The following is a 27,953-nucleotide window of genomic DNA, read 5'->3' on the forward strand; positions in this document are numbered from 1 at the left end:
ACAGAAAGACTCCACGGGACCAAAAGACAAGCTAAGTGAATGTAAAGTGATGAAGTGAGTAGAAAAATATACAATATGGAGTTCTACTACTGTACAGTCTGCACTTCAGGATGTTCTGTAAAGTTTTAATGATGTTTAAATGGTGATTGTGGAAAACATGGAGACACAGAAGCAGCTCGACTTCATCTTGTTCTCCAAACAACACCGAGTCTCTCACAACCGTTAGGACGGTATTCAAGTCAGGATTTTGCTACCAAACCGGTTGAAGAGCTTCTTTTTGTTCTTTATTAAGGGTTTTGAGTTATAATACTGCATGAAACAGGTCGGATGGTGATTTAGGGAAGGACCTGGGACTTTTACTGTGTAGTTGTGAGTAGTGAGCTGTACTACTTCCCGCTGTTTGTGATCAGGTGAAGGCAGCAGCAGGATGGCGGATGATCAGTACGAGTCAGTACTGTGCGTTAAACCCGAGGTTCATGTGTACCAGATCCCTCCCCGACCGTCCAACCGCGGATACCGGTACTCTATACATTTAATTATTTATATTAATTATTACTATATACATTAGCTCTATTTTCTTGTAGATTCGCCGCTCTGCGGACGGATATTCCTGCCAAATCATAAATATGCTAATTAAAGAATCAATCCAGCTCTCTGATTGGTCCGTTTTTCCTTCATACGCGGCCTCATTTGCATAAACCTATATATGTTGATTCAGCTACCGACGGTGCTAACGTAGCGCTTTCCCGCTGTGTTTAGTTAGCATGTTGCTAACTAGCTCGTATGTGTGTGTTTATATTAGCAACTACTCCTGACTACCCTTAAAATCAGATTCTGACAGAATTTCGACGCAGTTTTATTGTTTTAAGAAGAAAAGTCGTCAAATAACACACTCTCATACTTTATTTAATATAACATAATATAATGCTACATTTTTAGTCATTTAAGATCAACAAAATCAGGAACTGATACTTATAAACACGGGACCTGACAGCTACTGTGGCCTCAAGAACGAGGACATAACACAACTTGATTTATTTACACTTAAAAGAGTAATAATCATCTATTTTAAAATGTCAATCCCATTTAAAGGAAACCCAAAACAAGTCAGACTGCAATACACTCCATTAACCAACACAGCCTGTGGCCAGCGTGGGTCCAAACAAAGGGACCGCTCCCAAAAGGGCCGACACCCCTGCGCTGGGGCAGTTAGTTTGTCCAGATCGTTTCCTCGTCACACCAGAAAGTTGTCCCAAAAACACACGGAACATACCCCGACATCAATGTTTCGAGAGAAAGCAGGTTGCCAACAGAGGAGCTGGCAACTCTGAGAAAGAAGCAGTGATTATAAATAGAAACACTTCCACCTGGAGCGAATTAACGCCCGATGATGCGACAACAGGTGTCTGTCCGATAACTAAAAGGCTGATCTTCTGTGCCTCTATGACCCCTCTGCCAGCCATATTTGGCAAGGCAGAAGGACATAATTCTGTAACCAAGCCACACTGCCGATTTCCACAGCAAGTGGGCTTGTTACAAGTACAAAACTGATCTTCATCCCTAGCAGTAAATTAAATGTGATTGGTGTGTAATTGTGTCCCTCAGTGCTGCCGATTGGAAACTGGACGAGCCGGCGTGGAGTGGGCGCATGAAGATCACGGCAAAGGCCAACACTGCATTCATCAAACTGGAAGACAAGAACTCAGGTGAGTGTGAACATCATGTGCATTGCTAACCGTATGAAATACGTTCATATTTGAGTTATTTGTCCTGCCATCAGTACAGCAGTTCTTTGATTTAGATCAGTATTGTGTGTTTTCAGGTGAACTTTTCGCCCAGGCTCCAGTGGAGCAGTACCCGGGTCCGTCTGTAGAAGCCGTGACAGATTCCAGCCGCTATTTCGTTATCAAGATAGAAGACGGCAATGGTAATAACCTGAGTGGTGTTCTTATTGTTCGCTCTCTTGGCCCCAGTACATACAGATGTGAAGTTAAAAACACCAAAATGCAATTTTAATGACTGGGAAAGCATTTTTCTAACCCCAGATGTTTGCATTTTTGCTTGGATAAGGGAACACACAGCTAGGTAACCTAGCATGCATCATCCTTCTTAGTTATTGATTTTTTCAGGTCGACATGCGTTCATCGGTCTCGGGTTTGCGGATCGCGGTGACTCGTTCGACTTCAACGTGGCGCTGCAGGATCACTTCAAGTGGGTCAAAACTGTCATTTCATCACATTTAGAGTTTGTATTGATTGTCCGAGTGTTTCTCTATGGAACCTGATTTTTCTGGATCTTTCTCTCTCAGGTGGGTGAAGCAGGAAGGTGAGCTGGCCAAGCAGGAGGCCAATCAGAGCGCGGCTCCTAAACTGGACCTCGGCTTCAAGGAGGGCCAAACCATTAAAATCAGTATAGGGGTAAGAGGGATGGAAAAAATTAAGCGACCTTATAGAATGTTCTGCACCAACAGATTGGTTGTATAAGCTGCTGTCTGTATATTTTTGACCCAGAAGAAGTTTTGGGTATTATTATTACACATTCGATCATTCATCTCCATCTCGCCCTGTCCGGAACATCCTTGACTATCACACCAATCACCTGCATGTCCAGTCGTTTAGGTGCAGAGATCATTAACAGTTTTTTATTCTGTTAAAGAACATAAAGAAGAAAGATGCAGCAGGAGTGAAGGCTCGTCCTGCAGGTAGTGGTCTGCTCCCACCTCCACCAGGTGGGAAAGGTGGTTTCCTTCCTCCTCCTGTCTCCAGCACGCAGACGACCCCACCCGTTCAACAGAGCACAGGTATGGATAACGTCACTGATGTTGAAGGTGTTCTGTGGCTGTGTGGCTCTTATTTATCGTATTTATGTTTCCTGTTTAATCTCTTTGCTCAGGGTTGTTGCTGGATTCCGGTGGTTCCCCGACCCCAGCGCAACCTTCCCAGGACCTGTGGGGTGACTTCACTGCGGCAGGATCAGGGTCAGTATCCGAACATCAGGTGTCTCGTTCAGGCCGTTACAACAAACATACAGATTATGAATCCTCAAGCAGATCAGATTTAATGATGATGTGAACTGTAAAAATCACACACAGCCACACAGACAGTTTTACTTTTTATTATGTCCCATCTTAGTCATTTCCAAATCCCACTTTTGACGCCGTCCGACCTTCCCTCCCTAAAACACGGCCGATTGTGTTTGTGTGGACACCCGTATACAGACATTTCCAACACAGCGTGTAACCTAAGACGGTGCAGCATCAGTCTGAACAGCCAGATCAGAATTTATGAGACTTTAACCTGCGATTTGCCACATTAGCCGTTAAATTTAATCAAAACAGCTTTTCTCTTGTAATTATTATAATATTTAGCATTTCAATAAATTTCAGTATGAAACGAGTCTGTAATTCTTTACTATAGACAAAACAAAAGACACTAGGGGCATCACAGAGGTCAGGGTTGTTTTGATAGCAGATTATAGGTCATAATGTTTTGGCTCGTTAAATTGAATAATATAATGGATTAAAATGACTGGAATGTTTACCGTGCACTGGTTTCTCTGGTTGGTTTCAGCAGCGGCGCTCAGGAACCGGTGAAATCAGGATGGGTGCAGTTTTAACCGTGTGAGGGGCGAAAAAAAGGACGAGAGGACGAGGACACGCCCGGTTCGCCCTCGCCGACATGCACATGAAAAGCTGGAGAGAGAACCTACTTTCACACACACACACACACACACAGACCGTGTTACATGTTCTGAGAACGCCGCAGAAATCTTGATTAGTTACGTCTGAAATCAGAAACATTCCAGGCTTCCTTTAGGGACGTATTTTCAGCTTGTTTTGAAGTGTTTTGGTTTTTGGTTTACGGCGGCTGCGTGGTCGCCGCACACTTGAACAATTTACGAGCGAGGCGGGGGGGGCGGGGGGGGGGGGGGTGTGAACCCATGCACAAAACTTAGCAGAGCGAGGGGTCTCTGTTCGAGGGAACTAATCAGGCACCCTTTTGATCACATGACCTGTGGGTACCTGCAGAGCGCCCCCTGTCCCTCACCTCAGTGCCTTTTTGGACTTCTCTTCTGCCTTAATGGCGTTCCTCTGTGGGTTTGGTGTGGGCTTTTCTTTCTTTCTTTTTCTTAAAGGTTTTAGCTTTTATTTAGCAGCTTTTATCTCTGATTACTTTCTGTAGAGCCTCCTGAAGGATCTGATGTCTGAAATGATACTTTATACAATAGCACTAAAGAAAATTATGTTTTTTAACATTCTGAGATTAAATAAATACTTTAAAACACAGCTGATCAGACGAGTGTATGCATTTCAGTCATGACTGTTGCTCCACTGATCTCCTGCACACACACACACACACACACACACACACAGCTATTTTCTTTGAAGCAGAGTGCCTTGATTGATAAACAAATCTGTAAAAATGTAAAACACTTCTTTGTAAATAAACATTTTCTTTACTGTCAGACTGTTGCAGTGCTCTCTGTGTAATAAACAAACCTCGGTGACGACACCACTGTTATGCTTTTAAATTAGTAAATTAAAAGACATGAATGAAAACATTTCCTTACCATGGATGTTACTAAACGTTCCGACTGTGGTGCTGTGTAGCTACAGTCTAAACAGAACTATTACATTACTGTTACATTGCTATTACATTATGGGTAGATATGTGGGTTACCAACTGGAATCCTGGCTGGGCCCTTGAGCAAGGCCCTTAACCCCAGTTTACACTTTTCCACGCACATTTTATTGGTTGCTGTCAGACTAGCCCTGTTTATATGGGCACAAAAAGTCATTGTTGTTAGTTATAAGCACACAATTCTTATTGTGTGATTGATGTGTGTATGAATGAATATGTTCCCAGAGAGTAGTGTGTGTGTGTGTGTGTGTGTGTGTGTGTGTGTGTGTGTGTGTGTGTGTGTGTGTGTGTGTCTCCATGGTGCTGTATGTTGTGTGTGGGATGGTGAAAGTGCAGCAGGTAGCATTCTGAAGAAGAATCAGGATTGTGTTAGCCGTCAGGTGGGAGGTAAGAGGGGATTTTAATTGTGCTTTGTATATATAATTTAGCACATGGAGCTAATGATTAATTCCGATACATATATTATATTACAGGTGTTGGACAAAATAACAGAAACCAGCACCAAAGGTACCTCACCACAAAATGAATCATCTAAGCTGCTGTGTATATATTACTAATAAAACAAACTTACATTTAAAAAGTATTTAAATATTTGAGTATTTTCATCAAATTGTGGCTGGTCCAATTTAATTCAGCAGATTTGTTTAAAAGAATCGACTCAGTAAATGATTCCTAACGGGTATCAGTGTTTAATGTGGACTGAATCTCCTCACAGTAAATCTGTTGTATGATGTCAGTTCCACCCGGAAAACAGAAGATAAAACCCAGTATTAACACAGTAAAGCGGATTATTCTTTCAAAGAACTACGTTAAAAGACACTAACAGACGGGATGAGAGTGAAAAGTCAGGTTGGAGTCGGTTCTCTCGCTGCTGAAGGTATGAACGTGCATTAACCGCGGCTGTGTTGTGGTGCTTCTGTGTGGTGAATAGAAAGTGCACTTCCTCCAGCGCTTTCGCTTCGGGAATGAGACAAGGCCGCAAGCTAATCCGCTCAGATTTAAATAAACATTCGACGTATTAGAGATGCTAAAAGATCGAATAAAAATCTCGAAATCGCTGCGTTACAGTGGAGCGCCGTTCGCTTCGTGGTTTCCATGGTCACACCGAAAAGAACGAAGGTTCGTGTGTGATTCCGTTCGAGGCCGTGTTCCAAATACCGTTATGCGCACTAGCTAGTGCACTCTAGAATACTGGTTGTATTGTCTGCGCATGCGTTCAAGTACTATCACGTACTGAGAACAGTATTCACGCTTTATTACACGTTATTAATGGCTTATAGCTTAGTAACTAGTTGAAATATATTGGAAATATTATGCAGGAGACATACACATGGTCAAAAGTATTTAGACTCCTTTTAATGAGTTCATTCACCAACTGCAGCCACACCCACTTTTAAACAACAAGTTTGGTGCTTTAGGCTGTTTATAATACTTCAGTGTCTGGGACCCAGCTACAACCACAAAATCTTAAAACCCAGACCTGTTAGATGTCAGAACATTCATAACACAAGCAAAACAAACATATTAAACTATAGTAACCTATGGAAACAGTCAATATGGATGTTTTAGAAATAGGTTTACTGTTTGATCCAGTTCTCTCTGAGGTGTTTGTTTCTATCCAATCATTATTGCTATTATTATTTTATCTCCAGTACAGCCCTCTAGCTTTAGCAGCTTGGCATGACGTGTAGCTATTGGTGGGTTTGCGTTTTTGGAAATGGGGTTTGTAATTCTTACTTACTGATGTAAAAAAAAAGTGTGAATCACATGGCTAGACGATACTTTACCTAAAAATTGCAGTATTTTACAAACTATTTATAGCCTAAGGTACATTATGTTAAATATTTAGCGGTTTTTGTACTGGGGTCCAAGATTCTAAGATTTTTGGGTCCCGGTTGCTGGACCTGACATGAAAGAAACGTGGAATTTGGTAATAGTGGGTTAATAAAAAGTGCAGGGTTTAATTTAATGACACTATAAAAGAGAATTTTGGATAAATCACTGACACACACACACACTATGGTCTACAAGTAAAACCAAAACCCTAATTTGGACACTCTGACCCCCTCTGCTTTTATTGACATGTCTGTCTCCGTGGTAACGGGGAAGGGGGTGTAGGTGAGCACGTGAGTGTGTGGCAGTTTCATTGTGCTCGGTGCTTACAGGCGGGCGTTAAGGGCCGAGCGTTGAATGGAAACGTCCAAGAAATATACACACACCCCTCTGAGACAATGCACGGGTGCTTTCGACACCTCAGATCAGCCGAGAGAAGGAAAAGACGGAATGGAAATCAGAGAAATAAATAATTTAATGAATTATGATTAGTTAGTGGTATTTAATTCCCCAAAATATAGATGATTCCAGGGGGATTCATCTAAAATCCTCTGTCATGGTGCATAACAGGTTAAGTTGCTGAACTGTTCATTGGAAGGCTGTTGGTTCAGGTCCCACCACTGTCTAAATTAATCTGGGGCCCTAAACAAGGCCCTTGATTTCTGGGTTTAACTGTATTGGATCATGACTGTACTGTAGTTCACTTAATAAAATGTCACTGAGCACTTTATTAGGAACACCTCTCTGTTCTGTATATTGATTATTTTATAAGCTCCACCTTTCTACCATACAGACGAACTTTGTGGGTATACATGTACTGACTGTAGCTCATCAGTTTCTCCGTAGACCTACACGTGCTCACGTTTAATGAATAAATAGATTTATTTTGAATTCTGAGCTTTATTACTGACTGCTTGGTTGAGTGAGGCCAGTGTGGGGAGGTGCAGAATAAAGAGGAGGGTAGGGTGGAAGGGGTGGAGGGGGTGCAAATCCTGCTAATCTCACACACACACACACACACACGCACACACAGACGCGGGAGCGCGCATGCTCGTACACCTGTGTGAGACGGAGCCGCTCGGTGCGCGCAGCCTCTGAATGAACGGATCGGATTTTAATGCTCCTGGTTTGTAAAATCCGGTGATTTACCCCGAAGTTTCGGTGCTGGGGGGTTCGGTAGGGGTGCAGGTGTGACCCAGTGTTGGATCTTATAAACCTCAGCGTGAATCTCGCACCCATGAGCGCTCCGGACGGTCCTGGCGCAGATTCCAAACTGGAGAGCGTCATCCAGGTAATAATAACCAATTATTATTCTAATAACTCTAATAAATCCTATATAATCCTGTACTATCCTTCTGCTCATCAGACCTTTGATTCTTTCTGCAGGATGAATGAGAAGCATTTTTACTTTTATTTACATTAGATTGAAGGTTAAAGGTGTGATTTCTTTCTTTCATAAAGTATTAGAACACCTCCTGACCGTGAGCTAGTCCACCATAAAATAGAGAGACCTTTATCTGCTCTTTCAGCTAGAACAACAGCCACACTCCTAAAGAGACTTCTCACAGTTCTTTTAAGTATGCATGTGGGAATTTGTGCCCATTCAGTAGCACAAAAGAGCATTTGTATGGCTGGGCACTGATGTTGATGTTCTGCTTCATGTCCATATAGTGTATATGGTACCTCTCGGTGGTGCTGCTGGCCCGTCCGGGTGCGTACCAGACACGGTCGGCGGCATCTGAGGGCGGGAGGGTGGTTTAGAGTTCCTTCTCATCACCACCGCATCGTCGTTCACGTATCTCAGATGTTGCTGGTCTGCGGCTCGCTTAGGCCAGCGTGGGGGTGGTGAAAGCTGCAGAAGGCCACTGGGATGAATCGGAATGCTGATTGCGAGGCGAGCACGTCTTTCTCGTTCGACACAGGTGTTCGAATTCATCGACTTAATTGGCATAAATTCCCACAGGCACACTCCACTTGGTTGGTGGTGCCACTATGTTAATGCCCGTGGTTTTGGAACGATGTGTGCAACAAGCTCATTGTAAGGTGTCCAGATACTTTTGGTCATATAGTGCGTATATGTTTTGTATATCCGGTCTGATCTCACTACTCCACGTCCTGTTCTAAATATAAAAGCCACCACTGTGCTGCCACCTGCTCTGCACACACCTCGCCACCCCGACCTCAGATCAGTGCATGATCGGGATTACAGTGAGGATTAGATTAGGTTCAGGATTAAATGAAAATTATAATGATCCTGGGTCAGTGTAGCATGCTTTACTTAGTTACCCACTTGGACCCTGACCAACTGGTTATCTAGATTGTTTTCTACATAAAAGGCGTAGAAGCGGCACAAGGTTCCTACTCCGTGTGTCCGAAAATGTTTGGTGCACATCCTAACGTTTCTCTCTCTGATGTTTCATGTACCTGTGATGATTTGCAGAAGTTGGAGGAGAGCGTGTTGGCTGAAGAAAGGAGGCTGACGGTACAAGGCCCCGCCCCCGATGCCCCGCCCGCACGCATACCTGCGCGTCTCAGAGAAATCATCACCAAGAACCTGAGGGACAGCGGTACGCCTCCCGTCCAACGTTCCTTCTGTTCTAGCTGTGTTTGAGTCTCCTGAGAGGAACCTAAAGTTCTCGCTCTGTCTCTCTCTCTCTGTCTCTCTCTCTGTCTGTCTCTCTCTCTCTGTCTCTCCTCAGGCATGTCGTCGGTTCTGTCCCTGCAGGAGGAGAACCGGGTCCTGCAGAGCGAAGTGGGCCGACTCGAGGACCTGCTGGCCCACAGCCGTGCCGACCGTGATGAGCTCGCCATCAAATACAGCGCCATCAGCGAGAGGGTCGGTACACACACACACACACACACATTCACACACACTCAGGAAACTTGGGGACCTTTCTCTTTGGGAAAATTGGAATAGTGTGAAGGAGCTGGAACGCTTGAGCGAGCACGGAGAATGTCCAGGATGAGACGTGGTGCCCGTCCGGTGAATCATCAACTTGGTTTGAGCTCACGTGGCATTTCTGTCGCCGTTTCTGCTCACACAAGTGAATACCACTCATCTGCCAGCTCATATAGTGTGTTTTACGTGTGTGTGTGACACCGGCGTGTCTCCATGGTACTGAAGAGTGGAATGAATTGATTGAAGTGGCACATTGCCATGGCGTTCGTTGCCCCTGGAAACCGTAAACAGGGCAGTCGTGGGTTTTTAGGAGGGGTAGAGAGAGGGGTTCCTGATGGGTTTGATGTTCAGCAGAGGTGTGGATAAAATTCCTTCAGGCTTTTCACCACATGCCTCAGTCGGGTCCTGAACGGTTCCCATGGAGACCAGGATGCACGTTTATTGCCGTGTCCGTGGCGATGCCTCGGCATGCCATTGTTATCCGTTTAGCTTTACTACAGTACAAACGAGGCATTAGGAAGCCTGAACGGCACAGAATCAGCCAAGAGGAACAGTGGGCGCAAGTTCAAGCACCAGAAATGCCACCTCTATGACCCAGACTCAACACCATGATGGTGATGATGGCTGTGGCACCATCGAGAATTATGTTTCTATTACACACTAAAGCATAAAGACACAGAACCTGGTGTAAGAGCGACCACGCTGAAAATAATATTGACAATGAAATTAAAATGACTGTGTGGGTGTGAAGGGCCAGTGATAGCTCAGTGGTTAAGGTACTGGACTAGTAAACAGAAGGTTGCCGGTTCAAGCCCTGCCACCACCAAGTTGCCACTGTTGGGTCCCTGAGCAAGGCCCTTAATGAGCCCTTAACCCTCAATTGCTCATTGTATAAGTCGCTTTGGATAAAAGCGTCTGCTAAATGCTGAAAATGTAAATGTAAATATGTGTGTGTGTGTGGTAGTTGGAGCAGGCCCTGAGGTTGGAGGTGGGCGTGGCTGACGGTGAGTCTCCTGAGTGTGTGAGTCTCTCTCAGCAGTTGCTGGAGCTTCGCCGGCGTCTCGATGAAGAACAAAACGCTTACAAGCGCAAACTGGCCGCCTACCAGGAGGGGCAGCAGAGGCAGGCTCAGCTCGTCCAGAAACTACAGGCCAAGGTTCATTCATTCATTCATTCATTCATTCACTTTGCAGAGACAGGCCCAGCTCATCCAGAAACTACATGCCAAGGTTCATTTCTTCATTTACATTGTTCTGTGTGTGTGTGTGTGTGTGTGTGTGCAGGTGCTGCAGTATAAGAAGAAGTGCAGTGATATGGAACACTCTCTGATGGACAAATCCTCGGACCTCGAGCCCAGCAGAGTGTGTGTGAGTGTGTTATATATAACCACATCTACAGCTGCATACCAACTGATACATAAACACTCCAACACCCCCCAACAACGTCCAAACACAGTCCAAACACAGCCCAAACACAGTTCAAACACAGTCCAAACACAGTCCAAACACAGCCCAAACAGAGTCCAAACACAGCCCAAACACAGTTCAAACACAGTCCAAACACAGCCCAAACACAGCCCAAACAGAGTCCAAACACAGCCCAAACAGAGTCCAAACACAGCCCAAACACAGTCCAAACACAGCCCAAACAGAGTCCAAACACAGTCCAAACACAGTCCAAACACAGCCCAAACAGAGTCCAAACACCGCCCAAACACCGCCCAAACACAGACCAAACACAGCCCAAACACTGCCCAAACACAGTCCAAACACAGTCCAAACACAGCCCAAACACAGTCCAAACACAGTCCAAACACAGCCCAGAGTCCAAACACAGTCCAAACACAGCCCAAACACAGTCCAAACACCGCCCAAACACCGCCCAAACACAGCCCAAACAGAGTCCAAACACAGCCCAAACACAGTTCAAACACAGTCCAAACACAGCCCAAACACAGCCCAGAGTCCAAACACAGCCCAAACAGAGTCCAAACACAGTTCAAACACAGTCCAAACACAGTCCAAACACAGTCCAAACAGAGTCCAAACACAGTCCAAACACAGCCCAAACACAGTCCAAACACAGCCCAAACAGAGTCCAAACACAGTCCAAACACAGTCCAAACACAGCCCAAACAGAGTCCAAACACCGCCCAAACACCGCCCAAACACAGACCAAACACAGCCCAAACACTGCCCAAACACAGTCCAAACACAGTCCAAACACAGCCCAAACACAGTCCAAACACAGTCCAAACACAGCCCAGAGTCCAAACACAGTCCAAACACAGCCCAAACACAGTCCAAACACAGCCCAGAGTCCAAACACAGTCCAAACACAGTCCAAACACAGCCCAAACACAGCCCAAACACAGTTCAAACACAGTCCAAACAGCCCAAACACAGTTCAAACACAGTCCACTAGTCTTCATGAGACTCAGTTTCTCCTGCCTGTAGATCATGAGTGTGAATTATTCACAGAGTCGCTGTGAGAGGTTCAGTAACGGTCAGGACGAGTCTGCTAGTGAGCTGGAAACGGCCCTCATCCGCCTGGAGGAGGAGCAGCAGAGGTAACACACACACACACACACACACACACACACACACACACACACACTTAGAAACTACAGACTGTGCAGTGTTTGGTCATGTAGAGTTAATGTGAGTTTAACATGTTGTCCTGCTGAGCAGGGTGAGTGAGTTTTATTAACCTGCCGTGCCATGACAGACCGGAGATAAACACACTCACCCTCAGAGTGTGTTTTCAGCTGACGTGAACTACAGCATCCCTGATCATTTCTCTGTGTTTTATTGGTGAACAGGAGCAGCAGTCTGGCCGCGGTTAACGCCATGCTGCGCGAGCAGCTGGAACAGGCCGGGCTAGCCAACGAGGCGCTGAGTCAGGACATCCGCAGGCTGACTGCTGATTGGACCAAAGCGAGAGAGGAGCTGGAGCAGAAAGAAGCTGATTGGAGGAGAGAGGAGGAGGTGGGGCTAACTTTTATTTTCACCCAGCTCAACTAATCCAGTCTGAACGGGGCTGAAGTTCTGAGGTTTATTATCATGTCCTGTTATAATAATATATTCCTCATTTCCTCCTCCAGTCGTTCCATAACTACTTCAGCACTGAGCACAGTCGGCTGCTGACTCTGTGGAGGCAGGTGGTCAGTTTCCGCCGGGCCGTGTGCGAGATGAAGAGCGCCACCGAGAGGTCAGAGCGCACCTGTACACCTCACGCCACACAAACCCAAAACATCAGTATAATCAGTAGGTGGACGCGTCTCTTAATCGTTCAGATCAGGTGTTTCAGCCCCGACATCAACCCTATTAAACACCTCTGGGATGAATCGGAAAGTCAACTGCGAGACAGGCATTCTACAACGTTAACCCCCACCGTCTTAAATGATCTTTCTGATCTGTCTCTCCCTCTGTGTTACAGGGATCTGTCGGCGATGCGCACCGAGCTAGCGCAGGCGGCTCAGAGCGTACAGCTGCAGTGTGTGTGCGTGTGTGTGGCGGTCCGGAGTCGTGAGGACGGCTCGGCGCTGGTGCTGGAGCGGGAGGCGGCTCAGCGGGTCGTCCTGGAACAGCAGCTCAGAGAGACGGAGAACCAGATCGCCAGGAGCCAATCGGAGCGAGAGAAGCTCAGCGGCAGGTCAGTTAAACACACGTCGGCTCGCGTCTCTAACGCCACCTGCTGTCGGGAGAAACTCGGGCGGGTCGTTTTTGTGGCTCGAATGTGGGCGGGACCAAGCTCTCCTCTCAGCCAATCCCTGATTACCCCCGGCTGGACCGGTCACTGCACCGCGATGACGTGTGTGTGATGTGTGCAGGCTGGCGGAGGCGCTGAGGGAGGTGGAGAGACTGAACGCTCGGGCGGAGGACAGAGAGAACGAGGTGGCGGTACTCACCCGGAGGCTGCAGGTCCGAACAATTCACTTCAAATTCTATTCAAAATTCTACAGAGTTCATCAAAAATATGTGGACACCACAGATTATTATAGGTTCTAATAATATGTGTGTGTGTGTGTGTGTGTGTGTGTGTAGGAGCAAAATGGGAATGAGGAGTCAGAGCTCCATACACTTAAAGCTCACACTGATACTCTGCTGGACACACTGAGGGACATCACACAGGTAACACACACACACACACACATACTTACACACAAAGACATACGCACACACACACAATACACACTCACACTGATACACACAGATACACACACATAAACACACAAACTCACAACATATGTATATATACAGTGTATCACAAAAGTGAGTACACCCCTCACATTTCTGCAGATATTTAAGTATATCTTTTCATGGGACAACACTGACAAAATGACACTTTGACACAATGAAAAGTAGTCTGTGTGCAGCTTATATAACAGTGTAAATTTATTCTTCCCTCAAAATAACTCAATATACAGCCATTAATGTCTAAACCACCGGCAACAAAAGTGAGTACACCCCTTAGTGAAAGTTCCTGAAGTGTCAATATTTTGTGTGGCCACCATAATTTCCCAGAACTGCCTTAACTCTCCTGGGCATGGAGTTTACCAGAGCTTCACAGGTTGCCACTGGAATGCTTTTCCACTCCTCCATGACGACATCACGGAGCTGGCGGATATTCGAGACTTTGCGCTCCTCCACCTTCCGCTTGAGGATGCCCCAAAGATGTTCTATTGGGTTTAGGTCTGGAGACATGCTTGGCCAGTCCATCACCTTTACCCTCAGCCTCTTCAATAAAGCAGTGGTCGTCTTAGAGGTGTGTTTGGGGTCATTATCATGCTGGAACACTGCCCTGCGACCCAGTTTCCGGAGGGAGGGGATCATGCTCTGCTCAGTATTTCACAGTACATATTGGAGTTCATGTGTCCTTCAATGAAATGTAACTCCCCAACACCTGCTGCACTCATGCAGCCCCAGACCATGGCATTCCCACCACCATGCTTGACTGTAGGCATGACACACTTATCTTTGTACTCCTCACCTGATTGCCGCCACACATGCTTGAGACCATCTGAACCAAACAAATTAATCTTGGTCTCATCAGACCATAGTACATGGTTCCAGTAATCCATGTCCTTTGTTGACATGTCTTCAGCAAACTGTTTGCGGGCTTTCTTGTGTAGAGACTTCAGAAGAGGCTTCCTTCTGGGGTGACAGCCATGCAGACCAATTTAATGTAGTGTGCGGCGTATGGTCTGAGCACTGACAGGCTGACCCCCCACCTTTTCAATCTCTGCAGCAATGCTGACAGCACTCCTGCGCCTATCTTTCAAAGACAGCAGTTGGATGTGACGCTGAGCACGTGCACTCAGCTTCTTTGGACGACCAACGCGAGGTCTGTTCTGAGTGGACCCTGCTCTTTTAAAACGCTGGATGATCTTGGCCACTATGCTGCAGCTCAGTTTCAGGGTGTTGGCAATCTTCTTGTAGCCTTGGCCATCTTCATGTAGCGCAACAATTCGTCTTTTAAGATCCTCAGAGAGTTCTTTGCCATGAGGTGCCATGTTGGAACTTTCAGTGACCAGTATGAGAGAGTGTGAGCGCTGTACTACTAAATTGAACACACCTGCTCCCTATGCACACCTGAGACCTAGTAACACTAACAAATCACATGACATTTTGGAGGGAAAATGACAAGCAGTGCTCAATTTGGACATTTAGGGGTGTAGTCTCTTAGGGGTGTACTCACTTTTGTTGCCGGTGGTTTAGACATTAATGGCTGTATATTGAGTTATTTTGAGGGAAGAATAAATTTACACTGTTATATAAGCTGCACACAGACTACTTTTCATTGTGTCAAAGTGTCATTTTGTCAGTGTTGTCCCATGAAAAGATATACTTAAATATCTGCAGAAATGTGAGGGGTGTACTCACTTTTGTGATACACTGTATATATATACACAATATGCACACACACATACATGTACACACACACACACACACAGATACACACACATATTTACACACACACAACATACACACTTACACAAGTACACACATCATACACACACACACACTCACACATATATACATTCAACGTACACACACTCACACAGATATACACACAGCCACACACATCACACACAACATATAACCACGTACACACTCACACAGTTACACACACAGAACATACACACACAATGTACACACAAACTCACAACATATATCCACCTACACACACACAGATATGCACACTTACAGGTACACACACACACACACCATATACACAAACTCACATAGATACACACACACATTTAAACTTTTTTCTTCCCTTCTTTTGTAATCATTAGTTTGTTTATTGATGTATCTGTGTGTGTGTGTGTGTGTGTGTGTGTGCGCTGTAGTTGATCCTGTCAGACTCAGACGGTGCAGCGTTGGGTTCGTCAGTAGACGGAGAATCGGAGAACTCCGTGTTAGCTCTGTTACCGCTGATACGAAGCTCCTCCCCCCACCGCTCCTCATCACCACAACGATCCTCATCCTCAACGTCCACCCTCCTGATCCCTGAGTCCGCTCTATCGGCCCTGCGCACCATGGCAACCAACAAACACCTTCAGCTGCAGGTACACACACACAGTTACAAGTTACAGTTGGGGAACTGGATATGACTAGAAGCCCTCTTTCACTCTGGGGCTCCGTTGACACTACACAAACACGCCTATCCAAAAATATTCAAACCCACACTGAAGAACATCCTTTGAAACACCCTAGCAACCACCTGAAGCACCATTGAGCCACCACCTAGGCTACAATAGCATCGTTCTAACAGCATCTCTATACGCAGGAGGTCAGAGGTCGTCTGCAGTCAGCCCAGTCGTCGGTGCACCAGCTGCGCAGACAGCAGGCGGAGGCAGAGTCAGGCAGAAAGGAGGCGGAGCTACGTCTGCAGGCCATGCAGGGCGAGAGAGACGACTCTCAGAGAGAGAGAGAGACAGCGCTGAGGGAGAGAGACAGAATCCGCCTGGACCGAGACAGAATCAACAGGTAGTGTGTGCAGAACCGCCGCTCACTGGATGTTTATTATATGACATGGACAGCACTGCCGCTCACTGGATGTTTATTATATGACATGGACAGCACTGTTTGTCGTGATTTCATTCTGATCAAATAACGATGTGAATTTTTCTCTTCTGTTTGGTCGCGCAGTGAAAAGGAGAGCGCGGAGAAGTCTGCGCAGGCGCTGCAGACCAGCGCGCAGCTGCTGCAGCTGGACTGCGAGAGGCTCCAGCAGGCCGCGGCGTCGGCGCAGAGAGAGCGAGCTCACGAGCTGGTGGAGAGGGAGACGGCTGCGGAGGAGAGAGACCGAGCTAAAGCCGAGACCGACCGAGTGTAAGTGGACGGAGCGAAAAGTCAGACGTCTGGGGAAAGTACCACGAATCTGCCGTGTAACGCCTGTGTTTCCCGTCTGTCTCCCTCTCTGTAGTCAGACTCAGTTGGGACAGAGTGAAAGTCGCTGCAGCTCCCTCCGCTCGGAACTTGCTGCACTGAAGGAGACTCTCCAGCAGGGGGAGATAGAGAGACAGCTGCTCAAAACGGAGAATAGTCAACTTACGGACGCGCTGGGCAGGGTAGGACACGCGTCTCACACACACACACACAGCCTGATAATCTGTTAAGAATCACAAGTGTTACAGGTGTGTGTGTGTGTGTGTGTAGGTGGAGTCCAGTAACGCTGCGCTGTCGGTGTTGTTGGTGAAGCTGCGCTCTGAGGAAGCTTCACTCCGAGACGCTCTCACTAAAACCAGCGGCTTAAACGAGGGACTCGCCCAGGATAAATCAGAGCTAAACACCATCATACTACAGGTTACACACACACACACCATCATACTACAGGTTACACACACACACACACACACACACACCATCATACTACAGGTTACACACACACACACACACACACACACACACACACCATCATACTACAGGTTACACACACACACTCACACACACCATCATACTACAGGTTACACACACACACACACACACACACAATCATACTACAGGTTACACACACACACACACACACACACACACCATCATACTACAGGTTACACACACACACACACACACACACACCATCATACTACAGGTTACACACACACACCATCATACTACAGGTTACACACACACACACACACACACACACACCATCATACTACAGGTTACACACACACACACACACACACCATCATACTACAGGTTACACACACACACACACACTCACACACACCATCATACTACAGGTTACACACACACACACACACACACAATCATACTACAGGTTACACACACACACACACACACACACACACTCACACACCATCATACTACAGGTTACACACACACACACACACACACACAATCATACTACAGGTTACACACACACACACACACACACACACCATCATACTACAGATCACCCACACACACACACACACCATCATACTACAGATCACACACACACACACACACACACACACACACAGGTTACAGACCGTCTCCCCGTCTGTAGTTGGAGGAGGAGAGGAGCGCTCTGCAGGCTCAGAGGAGAGAAGCCGAGCAGGAGAAGCTCACCATCAGAGACGAGCTGGTCCGATTAGAGCAGGAGCGACTGGAGCTGGACTCCGCCCGCCTCGCCCTCTACCAGTCCCTGCAGGAGTCCCAGCAGGCCAGGTCAGGCCTGGAGGCGGAGCTTCACGTGGTCCGGACGGACAGACACAAACTGCAGGAGAAAGTTACACAGGTGAGCGAGCGAGTGCTCCGCCCCTCCCGGTGGCCACGCCCCCCACAGTCACACCTGCCTGAACCCCCGACCCGTGTCTGTGTCTCTGTTGTAGCTGTGTGCTGAGGTGAGCTCGCTGGGTGCGGATCTGGGCGTGGCCCGTGGCGAGGGTGAGAGAAAGGGCGTGGCTCTGGAGGAAGCCGGGCGGACCCGGACGGAGCTTGCCCGCGATAGGGCGGGGCTCCTGGTTCAACTGACCGCATCTGAAAGAGAAAACGCCGCGCTGACGGAGGAGCTGGCAGCGTTCAGGTACACACGGACGATTTACTGCATTAACTGACCATTTTATGAGCTAGGTGGCTATAAAAAGTATACAATCACTGACTGTAGGACCATGTTAGTGTCAGTGCAGTGCTGAGAACGATTCACTACCCAAACATGATCTGGTCAGTGTTGATCTGGTCAGTGTGGGGTAAAGGGGAAAGGAGGGTGGGGGTGACGGAGGTACAGAGTGTACAGAGCAAAAGGAGTTACAGTCAGTGATTGTATACCTAAAAGTTAAACATTTATAAAATAATCTATGAATGTACATGTAGGGCAGTTGTAACCTAGTGGCTAAGGTATTGGACTAGTAATCAGAAGGTCGCTGGTTCAAGCCCCACCACTGCCAGGTTGTCACTGTTAGGCCCTTAGACAGTAAATGTAAATACATGTAGCAGTGAGGTGTTCCTAATAAAGTGCTCAGTGAGTGTACATTATCGTGTGTGTGTGTGTGTAAGGTCGGAGAGGGAGCTGTTGGAGGCCGGTCTGTTTGATGTCCAGCAGCAGTTGATGCAGGTAGAATCACGCAGAGAGCAGCTGGAGACCGAAAACCACAACCTGAGATCTCGCACCGACAGCCTGACAGGTACCTGACAGTCGAACTGAACCAGAGCACGGCTAAAACCCTCAGTGTCCACGTACGAGGACGTTTTTTTTACTCTGTTACTTCGAAGCGCTAGCCTTGGACTCAAAATGTAAACAAAGGCTCAGAATATCTGGCGCCCGGGGCTCCTGAATGGGTGAGCGCTGCATGATGCAAAGTGGGCGGAGTCAGCGATGTGACAAAGTTGACCAAAGCCATGTGGCGATTACCAATAGGAACTGAGCACTGAGCAGAGCGGTACGCACTTTATCTCAGCCACCGCGCAATGCTACGCTTCAGTTTTGGTTCCTAGGAAATCGTTCTTACTTGAGATGGAGGTGGTGTAAAACGTCCCTGTCCTTTATGGGAAGCATCATGTGTGTCGTGTTCTCTGTTTCGGCTTCTCATCGCTCTTCCTTTTCTTCGGTGGTGCAGCGGAGCTGAAGCGCCTCCGTGCCGAGGGAGAGGCGGCGGCAGCCCAGAGCGAACGAGAACGGCAGGCTCTGAAACTGGAGGTGCTGAGCGCCCAGCAGGAGGCGCAGACCTCTCTCCGGAACGCTCTGTCTGACCACCAGGAGGAGCTGGAGAGACTCACCGACGAGAAGGTACGTCCCAGAATCCCTGGAATGACGACGGTTCGACAGGGTACGTTGACTTGTGTAACGTATGTAAAACGTACGCAGGAGGCGTTGCGGTGCAGCCTGGAGGCCGAGCAGCAGGAGGCGCTGCGACGTGCGAGGGAGGAGATGGAGGAGCGACTGCGCAGAACGGAAAGAGAGAGGGAGGAGCTGCAGGAGGAGACGCGAGCTCTACAGCACGCCCGAGACCAGAGCCTCCTGCAGGCCGAGAGCGAGAAACAGCAGGTGAGGCGTCGCTTCCGCTCCTCGTTTTTTCCACGCCTTTTCCGAGCGGCTCGCGCTGATCTTGTGCGTCTCCGTGTCCAGGCTCTGTCGCTGAAGGAGGCGGAGAAGGCGGTGCTGGCGGAGAGAGCGTGCTCCCTACAGGCCGAACTGAGCTCCGCCACGCTGGAGGTGGAACGACTGAGCAGAGAAACGCAGCGCCTGAAGGATCAGGAGAGGGTGAGAGGACTCGCGTCCCATCTAATGCAATACCCAGCATGCACCACCGGGGGGCAGACGTACACGAAAATACCTCTGGGAGCTCTGGAGGTTGTATCTCACAGGGTTGGTGTTTGAGGGAGGGAGGGAGGGAGGTACCGGGTTCCTCATTACTGCAGAAATGCGACCAACTGCATGAGTGATGGATGATTAACATGTTCTCTGTCCGGGTGCTTTTGTGTTTGTCTGCAGGCTGCAGTAGGAGCCCTGAACGCCGAGCTGCAGGAGCTGCGCTCGAAGCTGGAGGAAACCGTCAGCTCTGACAGTCGGGACCTGCGCAGACTGCAGGAGAACTGCACCGAGCAGCAGACCCGCGCAGACACGGCACTCAGAGAGGTCCGGTTCACGGCCCACATTCGATTTATTGTTTATGCATTGTTGTGGATGGCAGGAGGAAGTTCCTCCACAAGGGGGAGCTAATGGCATTATAGTAATCAATCAGTACCAGCATCGCTCTCCGTGTTCTTTCAGCTGGAGGAGTGTCGGGCTCTGCTGGCCACCAGCGAGGAGAGCCGGGACACCACGAGGCGGGACCTTCAGGAGATGGACAGACGTCTGGGGCAGTCCCGCGACGCCGGGGAGGTGCAGCGCCGAGACACGGCGGACCTCCGACGCTCCCTCGGCGACATCGCCAAAGAGAAGGACGCCCTGAACCAGTCGAACGGGCAGCTGAGGGACGCGCTGAGGGCCGCCGAGAGCGAACGCATCAGGTGCGTCAGACGATAAGTGCGGTGTCGGTGGAACAAAAGTATGCGGACACCTTCCCTAATTCTAGAGTGGTTAGAGGAATGTGAGGAATCCCTGCACATCAGGGAGGAATTGGGAAGTCAACTGTGAGTCTGTGTGACAAATCAGATAAATACTCTTTTGACTCCATGGCACCACCTGGTGGTTTGATTTAGAATGAGTGGTACACAATGCACAGTTTCATATTAATATACTAACGCTTATGGGTTTAGAATGGGATATGCGACAAGCTCACTGTCCACATACTTTCGACCATGTGGTGTGTATTGATTAGACCTTCTGTACTGATTGATTGATTGTTCGCTCAGCGTGAAGCGTCAGTGCGAGGAGAAGGAGCAGCGGGTGGCCGTGCTGGAGGAGACGCTGTCGTCTGCGCAGAAGGAGGTGGCGGATCTGCGCAGCTGCCTGCGGGAGGTGGAGCGATCGCGACTGGAGGCCAGACGAGAACTGCAGGAACTGCGCAGACAGGTAACACACGTGCACATGCACACACACACACACACACACACACACATTCATCACCGATGTGATCCTGTGATCCCGTCTGTCTCACCTGCGCAGGTGAAGGTGCTGGACGGGGAGCGGGAGCAGAGAGGCAGGGAGGTGGCGGAGCTCCAGGCTCGACTCTCCCTGGAGGAGCAGCGTGAGGAGGATCGAGGGAAGGAGATCTTCTCCGTGAAGCAGAGGCTCGCCGAGGCCGAGGAGGCCAGGAACGTGCTCAGAAAAGAGGTTCACATACTTTTGAGAGCTCTATCATTGCTCATCACCGTAGCAACAGTCACCGAGTGACGCCCCGTCGGTACCGTGTCCTCTCTCTCCTCAGCTCTCGGCGGTGCAGAAGAGGCTCGGAGAAAGCGAGACCGGGCGGCTGGGCGCCGAGCGTGACTTCGACTCCCGGCTGCAGGAGCTGCGCGGCTCCGAGCGGAAGCTGCAGGAGGAGGTGAAGAGTCTGAGCGCGCGCCTGCAGGCCGGGGCCGAGGCGTCCGCGCAGGCGCAGCTGCAGCTCGGCGAGGCGCAGGGACGCCTGAGCGCCACGGAGGCGGAGCTAATGCGGTCCGAGGCCGCGCGCCGGGACCTGGAGTTCCGGATGGCCAGCCTGCAGTCTGCGCTCACCAGGACCCTGGGCATCGGGGGGCGGGGCTTAAGAGGACGCAGTCCGGCAGGATCCGCCCACTCCTCGCTCGTTTCTGTGGCGATGACGCGGCGCAGGAGCATGTCGCCCCTCCGCTGCTCTCTGTCGCCTCCTAAAGGTGGGTAGTTAAAGCGTGCATGTAGGGTTCCTCCTCCCTCCGCTGTAGGGTACATGTAGGGTGCTTAAATAATACATGTTATTATTTTGTCCCTCAGACATGGTGGATAAATCCAGTAAATCCAGTCCTGACAACACCAGCGCATCTCTCCCTTTATCACCTGAGAGAGGAGACACGCCCCTTCCTCTCCTCCAGCCCGACCTCGACCCCGAAACACTCCGCACCGGCCTCCGAGAGTTCCTGCAAGAGCTCAGAGAGGCTCAGAGAGAACGGGTACACACACACACTTACACACACACTTAAACACCCTACCCCCCCCCCCCCCCCCAAACACACTCAAACACACACTTATACACAGAGACACACCCACATTCACACACACACAAATATGTTTACACACATACACACGTAATTAATGTTGTTGCACCCGTCTGGTGGGTGTCTCACTGCCTGGTGTGTATGTACATTAACGACTCTGTGTGTGTGTGTGTGTGTGTGTGTGTGTGTGTGTGTGTGTGTGTGTGTGTGTAGGATGAAGCACGCAGCCAGTTGGGGGCGCTGAAGAGAGAACTGGAGGAAATGGGTTCAGAACGAGACTCGGTTCAGAATCGCATCGTTCAGTTACAGACCACGTTACAGGAGTGTCAAGAAGGTACAACACACACACACACACACACACACACACACTGTCTGTTTAGAACACTTGAGATGGGCGTGGTCATTTTATTCACCCCCCATTTATACACCTTTACTAACAGAGCAGTGCGGAGCTGAGATTTCAGCCATTTCTGGTTTGGAGAGTGACGTTATATTGTGTGTGTGTGTGTGTGTGTGTGTGTGTGTGTGTCTGTAGGGAAGCATGGTGTGGACGGCAGGTTAAGTTCCACTCAGGCTTTACTGCAGCAGCAGGAGGAGGTGGTGAGGAGAGGAGAGAGAGAGAGAAGAACCCTCACCGAGAAACTTAAAGAACTTGAGAGAAGCCTGCAGAACTCTGAGACGGAACGCAGACACCTACAGGTACACACACACACACACACACACACACACCTAACCCTCAGTTGCTTGCATTGTGTGTACTTGTGAAATGAAACGTGTGTGTGTATTCTGTTGACCGATACAGGAGCAGTGCAGTAAGCTGCGTGCCGCTGAGGTTCGACTGGAGGCAGAGCGGCGTAGGTTGAGGGAGGCTCTCGAGGCAGCCGAGTCTCGGGCTACACGGGTGGAGCTCGGGAGGCGGAGCCTGGAGGGGGAGATCCAGCGAATGAGAGTGTGTCTTACTGAGAAGGAGAGCGAAGCACAAAGTGCTCAGGACAGGCAGGATACAGCGATCAAACAGGTAACACAGGTAACACACACAGGTAACACAGGTAACACTCACACAGGTAACACAGGTTACACTCACACAGGTAACACTCACACAGGTAACACAGGTAACACTCACACAGGTAACACTCACAGGTAACACAGGTAACACTCACACAGGTTACACTCACACAGGTAACACTCACACAGGTAACACAGGTAACACTCACACAGGTAACACTCATACAGGTAACACAGGTAACACTCACACAGGTAACACAGGTAACACTCACACAGGTAACACACACAGGTAACACAGGTAACACTCACACAGGTAACACTCACACAGGTAACACAGGTTACACTCACACAGGTAACACAGGTAACACTCACACAGGTAACACTCACAGTAAACACAGGTAACACTCACACAGGTAACACAGGTTACACTCACACAGGTAACACAGGTAACACTCACACAGGTAACACAGGCAACACTCACACAGGTAACACTCACACAGGTAACACAGGTAACACTCACACAGGTAACACTCACACAGGTGACACAGGTAACACTCACACAGGTAACACACACAGGTAACACAGGTAACACTCACACAGGTAACACTCACACAGGTGACACAGGTAACACTCACACAGGTAACACACACAGGTAACACAGGTAACACTCACACAGGTAACACTCACACAGGTAACACTCACACAGGTAACCCGTGTGTGTATATGTGTGTGTGTGTGTGTGTGTGTGTGTGTGTGTGTAGGTGGTAGAGCTGGAGTCGCGTGTCTCAGGGTTACAGAGGGACGTGGACAGACTGACGTCGCTGCTCAGTAAAGCTCAGGAGTCTGAGAGCGCACAGAGAGAGCGAGCACAGAGTCTCAGTCAGAGCCTGCAGGAGACTAACAGCACCCACAGCGCCACCCAGGGGCGACTCGCCGCCCTGCAGAAGAACCTCACCCTCACGGAACAGGAGCGCAAACAACTGCAGGTCAGGCAGCCACACCCACCTCCCAGCAACCACCCAAACACCATGGGGCTTGGCTTTGTTCCTGCTCCATCATCTGCTGTTGCTTCTGTAATTCGGCATGTTCCTCTGATCAGGAGCGACTGGATGGAACGAAGGCGTCTCTGTCTGAAGCTAAACGCACCGCGGCGGGTCTCACTGAGCGCGTGCAGAACCTGCAGTCGGAGCTCCTGCAGAGCCAGGCGAGGAGGGAGGAGCTGGAGTCGGAGCTCAGCAGCACTCAGGAGGTACGAGACGTCTGAACCGGGCCTCGCTGTTTAAACCGAGTCCGTTTTAACCACCCCGCGCGTGTGTGTGTGTGTGTGCAGGCGCTGCGTCTGCGCTCGTCCGTTCTGTGTGAGGCGCAGCGCCTCCTGCAGGCGGCGCAGACCGAGCGGGCGTGTGTGGAGGAGAGAGTGTGTGTGCTGCAGAGAGCCGTCGCTCTGCTGGAGACGGAGAAGAGGGACGCAGAGAGACAGGCGGTGAGACTGGAGAAGGACAAGAACGCCCTGAGGAACACGCTGGAGAAGGTCCGGACCCAACACCCACAGGAACACTCGCTTACACTGCAGGCATCCGGGGCTGTGTTCCAGGGATTGTATTCCTATTTAATACAATCACTGACTATTCACTGTACAGGCACCAGGGATGCAGCACACTGTGGGCGTGTCCCAAATCAGACTCCTTATTTATTATACAGGCATAATAAACCTAACACAAAGTGGACGTGTCCCAAATCGGACTCCCTAACACACTCAGAGACCCTAACACTCAGTGGACGTGGTCCAAATCAAACTTTTATTCACTATTCAGACTCTGTGATCCTAACACACTGTGGGCGTGTCCCAAATCAGATGCCTTATCCACTATACTGGCATCATTACCCTAACACACAGTGGACGTGTCCCAAATCAAAGTCGTTATTCAGACTCTGGGATCCTAACATGCTGTGGACGTGTCCCAAATCAGATGCCTTATCCACTATACAGGCTCCATGACCCTAATGCCAAGTTCACACTACACGACTTTCCCAGTCGTCAGGTCGCTGTACAGTTCACACTACACGACTGAATCTTTTGCACTCGGGAGTCTTTCAGTCAGTGTATATTTCACACTACACGACTGATCCGCGATCGGGGGTTTCACACTACACGATCCATCACCAACTGGAATCGCAGGTGAGCTTCTCTACGTTTAGTCACGAGAACAAACGCGAGAAGTGACCAATGGTTTAATGATACCACGTCCAAAAATGCACGTCAACAAGTAGCGAGTGATCAAAGTTTGTGAGCTGATGTGCAGCGTAAAATCAAAGAGGAAAATAAATGAATCTGAGTGGATTTGGCAACACAAACAGTATAGATGGTTCTGTAGTAAGTTGGAGGTTAATTAATAATTTTGTAATGCAGCGTGGGTGTTATGTTTTGTAGAGGATCAAATCAGAAATACTGTAAAACGTGTGTGTGCCGGTGTATCCTGATATAAACTATATCCTCTCCTGCATTTCCCCTCGCTGTATCCTGCGTTCTCATTGGCTGTTCGACATGTCACTCATTTTCAGTCGTACATCTGAGATCAGATATCTGGCGTGCTAGAAAACTCGATCCAGTCGCCGAGCGCTCGGCGAGCCGGTCGGGTCGAGTTGTTGGATAGTTCACACATAGCGACTGAGAGCCGAGTTTTGATCGCCGAGCGAACGCTGAGTTGCTCCCGACCCGGAAAATCAATCGCCGACCAGTCTCCGAGCGAAATCTGGCCAAAAATCGTGTAGTGTGAACTAGGCATAACACTCAGTGGACATGGTCCAAATCAAACTCGTTATTCACTATTCAGACTCTGTGATCCTAACACACTGTGAACGTGTCCCAAATCAGACTCCTTATCCACTATACTGGCACCATGACCCTAACACTGTGGACGTGTCCCAAATCAGACTCCTTATTCACTATACAGGCTCCATGACCCTAACACACTGTGGACATGTCCCAAATCAGACTTCTGATTCACTATACAGGCGTTTACTGTGCAGGTGGAGCGACAGAAGCTGAAGACGGAGGAGAGCAGCATGCGTCTGTCTGCAGAGAAAGAACGACTGGATCAGTCACTGAGTACAGCAGAGCAGGAGCTACAGCACACACACCGACAGATCACACTGCTGCAGGTGCACACACACACACACACCGACAGATCACACTGCTGCAGGTGCACACACACACACACACACACAGATCACACTGCTGCAGGTGCACACACACACACACACACACACACAGATCACACTGCTGCAGGTGCACACACACACACACACACAGATCACACTGCTGCAGGTGCACACACACACACACACACACACACAGATCACACTGCTGCAGGTGCACACACACACACACACACAGATCACACTGCTGCAGGTGCACACACACACACACACACACACAGATCACACTGCTGCAGGTGCACACACACACACACACACACACACAGATCACACTGCTGCAGGTGCACACACACACACAGATCACACACATGACGATGTCTGGGGTGTACGTTACAGACCCAGCTGACCGAGTTGGAGGCGTCTCAGAGTCTGAACGAACGTGACGAAGCCCAGAAGGAGGCGGCGCTCCTGAGAGCCAGTCACCGAGAGCTGGAGCGACTACGAACCAGTCAGAAAGAGGTGGAGCGAACGCTGGCCAATCGGGAGAGAGCTCACCGTCAGAGGGTGAAGGGACTGGAGGAGCAGGTAAGGCCGTCAGCGCCTCAGGGACAGTCAGTGGTGGTCAGTCGGCTTCACACACCACTGCTGATGGTTTTTTCTTGATCCTCTAGGTGTCCACGCTGAAGGAGCAGCTGCAGCATGAAATACGCCGCCGCCACCCGTCCCTGCACCTCGCCAACTGATCTCAGATCAGCCTGTGCTCTAATACCACACTAATACCAGCACCATTACATAAACAGAACTGATCTCAAATCAGCCTGTGCAGTAATCACCACACTAATACCAGCACCATTACATAAACAGAACTGATCTCAAATCAGCCTGTGCAGTAATCACCACACTAATACCAGCACCAGTACATAAACAGAACTGTTCTCAGATCAGCCAGCATCAACCAGTCCACCTCAGATCTGCTACAGGAGCTGATCTGAGATCAGTGCAGTAGGAACCACCTTACAGTTCTGATCTCAGTACTGAGAGCTTCATGACTGTGGCTCAGGGGGGCGATTTCCTCTATTCAGGTTAAAAAAACCATAATAAATAATGTTAGTCTGAAGATAACCACCCTTTTATTTTTCTGTAGATGAAAGGATTTTTGGAGACAGAATGCTGTTTATTTTTCTGTGCACGCTGTGATTTGTCATATTTTGATTTTTGATTTTAACAAAATAAAAGAATTTAAAGCAAACCAGCAACGATTTGCTTTTATGGCCGAAGGTTTTACATATTTTGTTTACTACAGAATAATGTAAAGTGTATAAAACACCCTGTTCTGATTTACACAGG

At 48.9% G+C, this 27,953-nt stretch overlaps 2 protein-coding genes across 3 annotated transcripts; both read left to right on the forward strand.

Annotated features, from left to right (window-relative positions):
* The first annotated feature begins 411 nt into the window (after positions 1-411).
* necap2 (NECAP endocytosis associated 2) lies at positions 412-4,464 on the forward strand. 2 transcript variants are annotated; one of them, XM_062986954.1, is made up of 8 exons: positions 412-519; positions 1,606-1,706; positions 1,823-1,927; positions 2,130-2,211; positions 2,309-2,417; positions 2,656-2,800; positions 2,893-2,977; positions 3,570-4,464. In XM_062986954.1, exons 1-8 carry the CDS (start codon positions 428-430, stop codon positions 3,613-3,615), a joined length of 765 nt encoding a protein of 254 aa, XP_062843024.1. In that variant the 5' UTR covers positions 412-427; the 3' UTR covers positions 3,616-4,464. The 2 variants fall into 2 exon arrangements, with proteins under 2 accessions (XP_062843024.1, XP_062843025.1); XM_062986955.1 differs by having other exon boundaries at positions 3,573-4,464.
* A 931-nt stretch (positions 4,465-5,395) lies between these two features.
* LOC134301498 (rootletin-like) lies at positions 5,396-27,855 on the forward strand. Its single transcript, XM_062986204.1, has 37 exons — positions 5,396-5,517; positions 8,914-9,040; positions 9,173-9,309; positions 10,337-10,528; positions 10,656-10,739; positions 11,853-11,941; positions 12,194-12,359; positions 12,476-12,582; positions 12,811-13,026; positions 13,205-13,295; positions 13,419-13,505; positions 15,728-15,946; positions 16,168-16,367; positions 16,530-16,712; positions 16,807-16,951; positions 17,040-17,186; positions 17,896-18,126; positions 18,221-18,414; positions 18,885-19,012; positions 19,445-19,614; positions 19,693-19,872; positions 19,954-20,088; positions 20,320-20,463; positions 20,599-20,837; positions 21,183-21,342; positions 21,436-21,603; positions 21,698-22,124; positions 22,222-22,397; positions 22,656-22,776; positions 22,978-23,141; positions 23,245-23,460; positions 24,209-24,433; positions 24,547-24,696; positions 24,778-24,978; positions 26,478-26,609; positions 27,003-27,191; positions 27,278-27,855. Exons 3-37 carry the CDS (start codon positions 9,175-9,177, stop codon positions 27,347-27,349), a joined length of 5,883 nt encoding a protein of 1,960 aa, XP_062842274.1. The 5' UTR covers positions 5,396-5,517; positions 8,914-9,040; positions 9,173-9,174; the 3' UTR covers positions 27,350-27,855.
* Positions 27,856-27,953: the final 98 nt, after the last annotated feature.

This window comes from Trichomycterus rosablanca, chromosome 24 (assembly GCF_030014385.1).
Source record: "Trichomycterus rosablanca isolate fTriRos1 chromosome 24, fTriRos1.hap1, whole genome shotgun sequence".
NCBI lineage: Eukaryota > Metazoa > Chordata > Actinopteri > Siluriformes > Trichomycteridae > Trichomycterus > Trichomycterus rosablanca.

Bases quoted from the DNA above. Each gene is read 5' to 3' on its own strand.
- necap2 (XM_062986954.1), top strand. From the start codon at position 428: ATGGCGGATGATCAGTACGAGTCAGTACTGTGCGTTAAACCCGAGGTT. The intron at 520-1,605 runs GTACTCTATACA...TGTGTCCCTCAG, and splicing joins CCGTCCAACCGCGGATACCG to TGCTGCCGATTGGAAACTGG. The intron at 2,212-2,308 runs GTGGGTCAAAAC...TTTCTCTCTCAG, and splicing joins GCGCTGCAGGATCACTTCAA to GTGGGTGAAGCAGGAAGGTG.
- LOC134301498 (XM_062986204.1), top strand. From the start codon at position 9,175: ATGTCGTCGGTTCTGTCCCTGCAGGAGGAGAACCGGGTCCTGCAGAGC. The intron at 12,583-12,810 runs GTCAGAGCGCAC...TCTGTGTTACAG, and splicing joins ATGAAGAGCGCCACCGAGAG to GGATCTGTCGGCGATGCGCA. The intron at 18,127-18,220 runs GTGAGCGAGCGA...TCTCTGTTGTAG, and splicing joins TGCAGGAGAAAGTTACACAG to CTGTGTGCTGAGGTGAGCTC.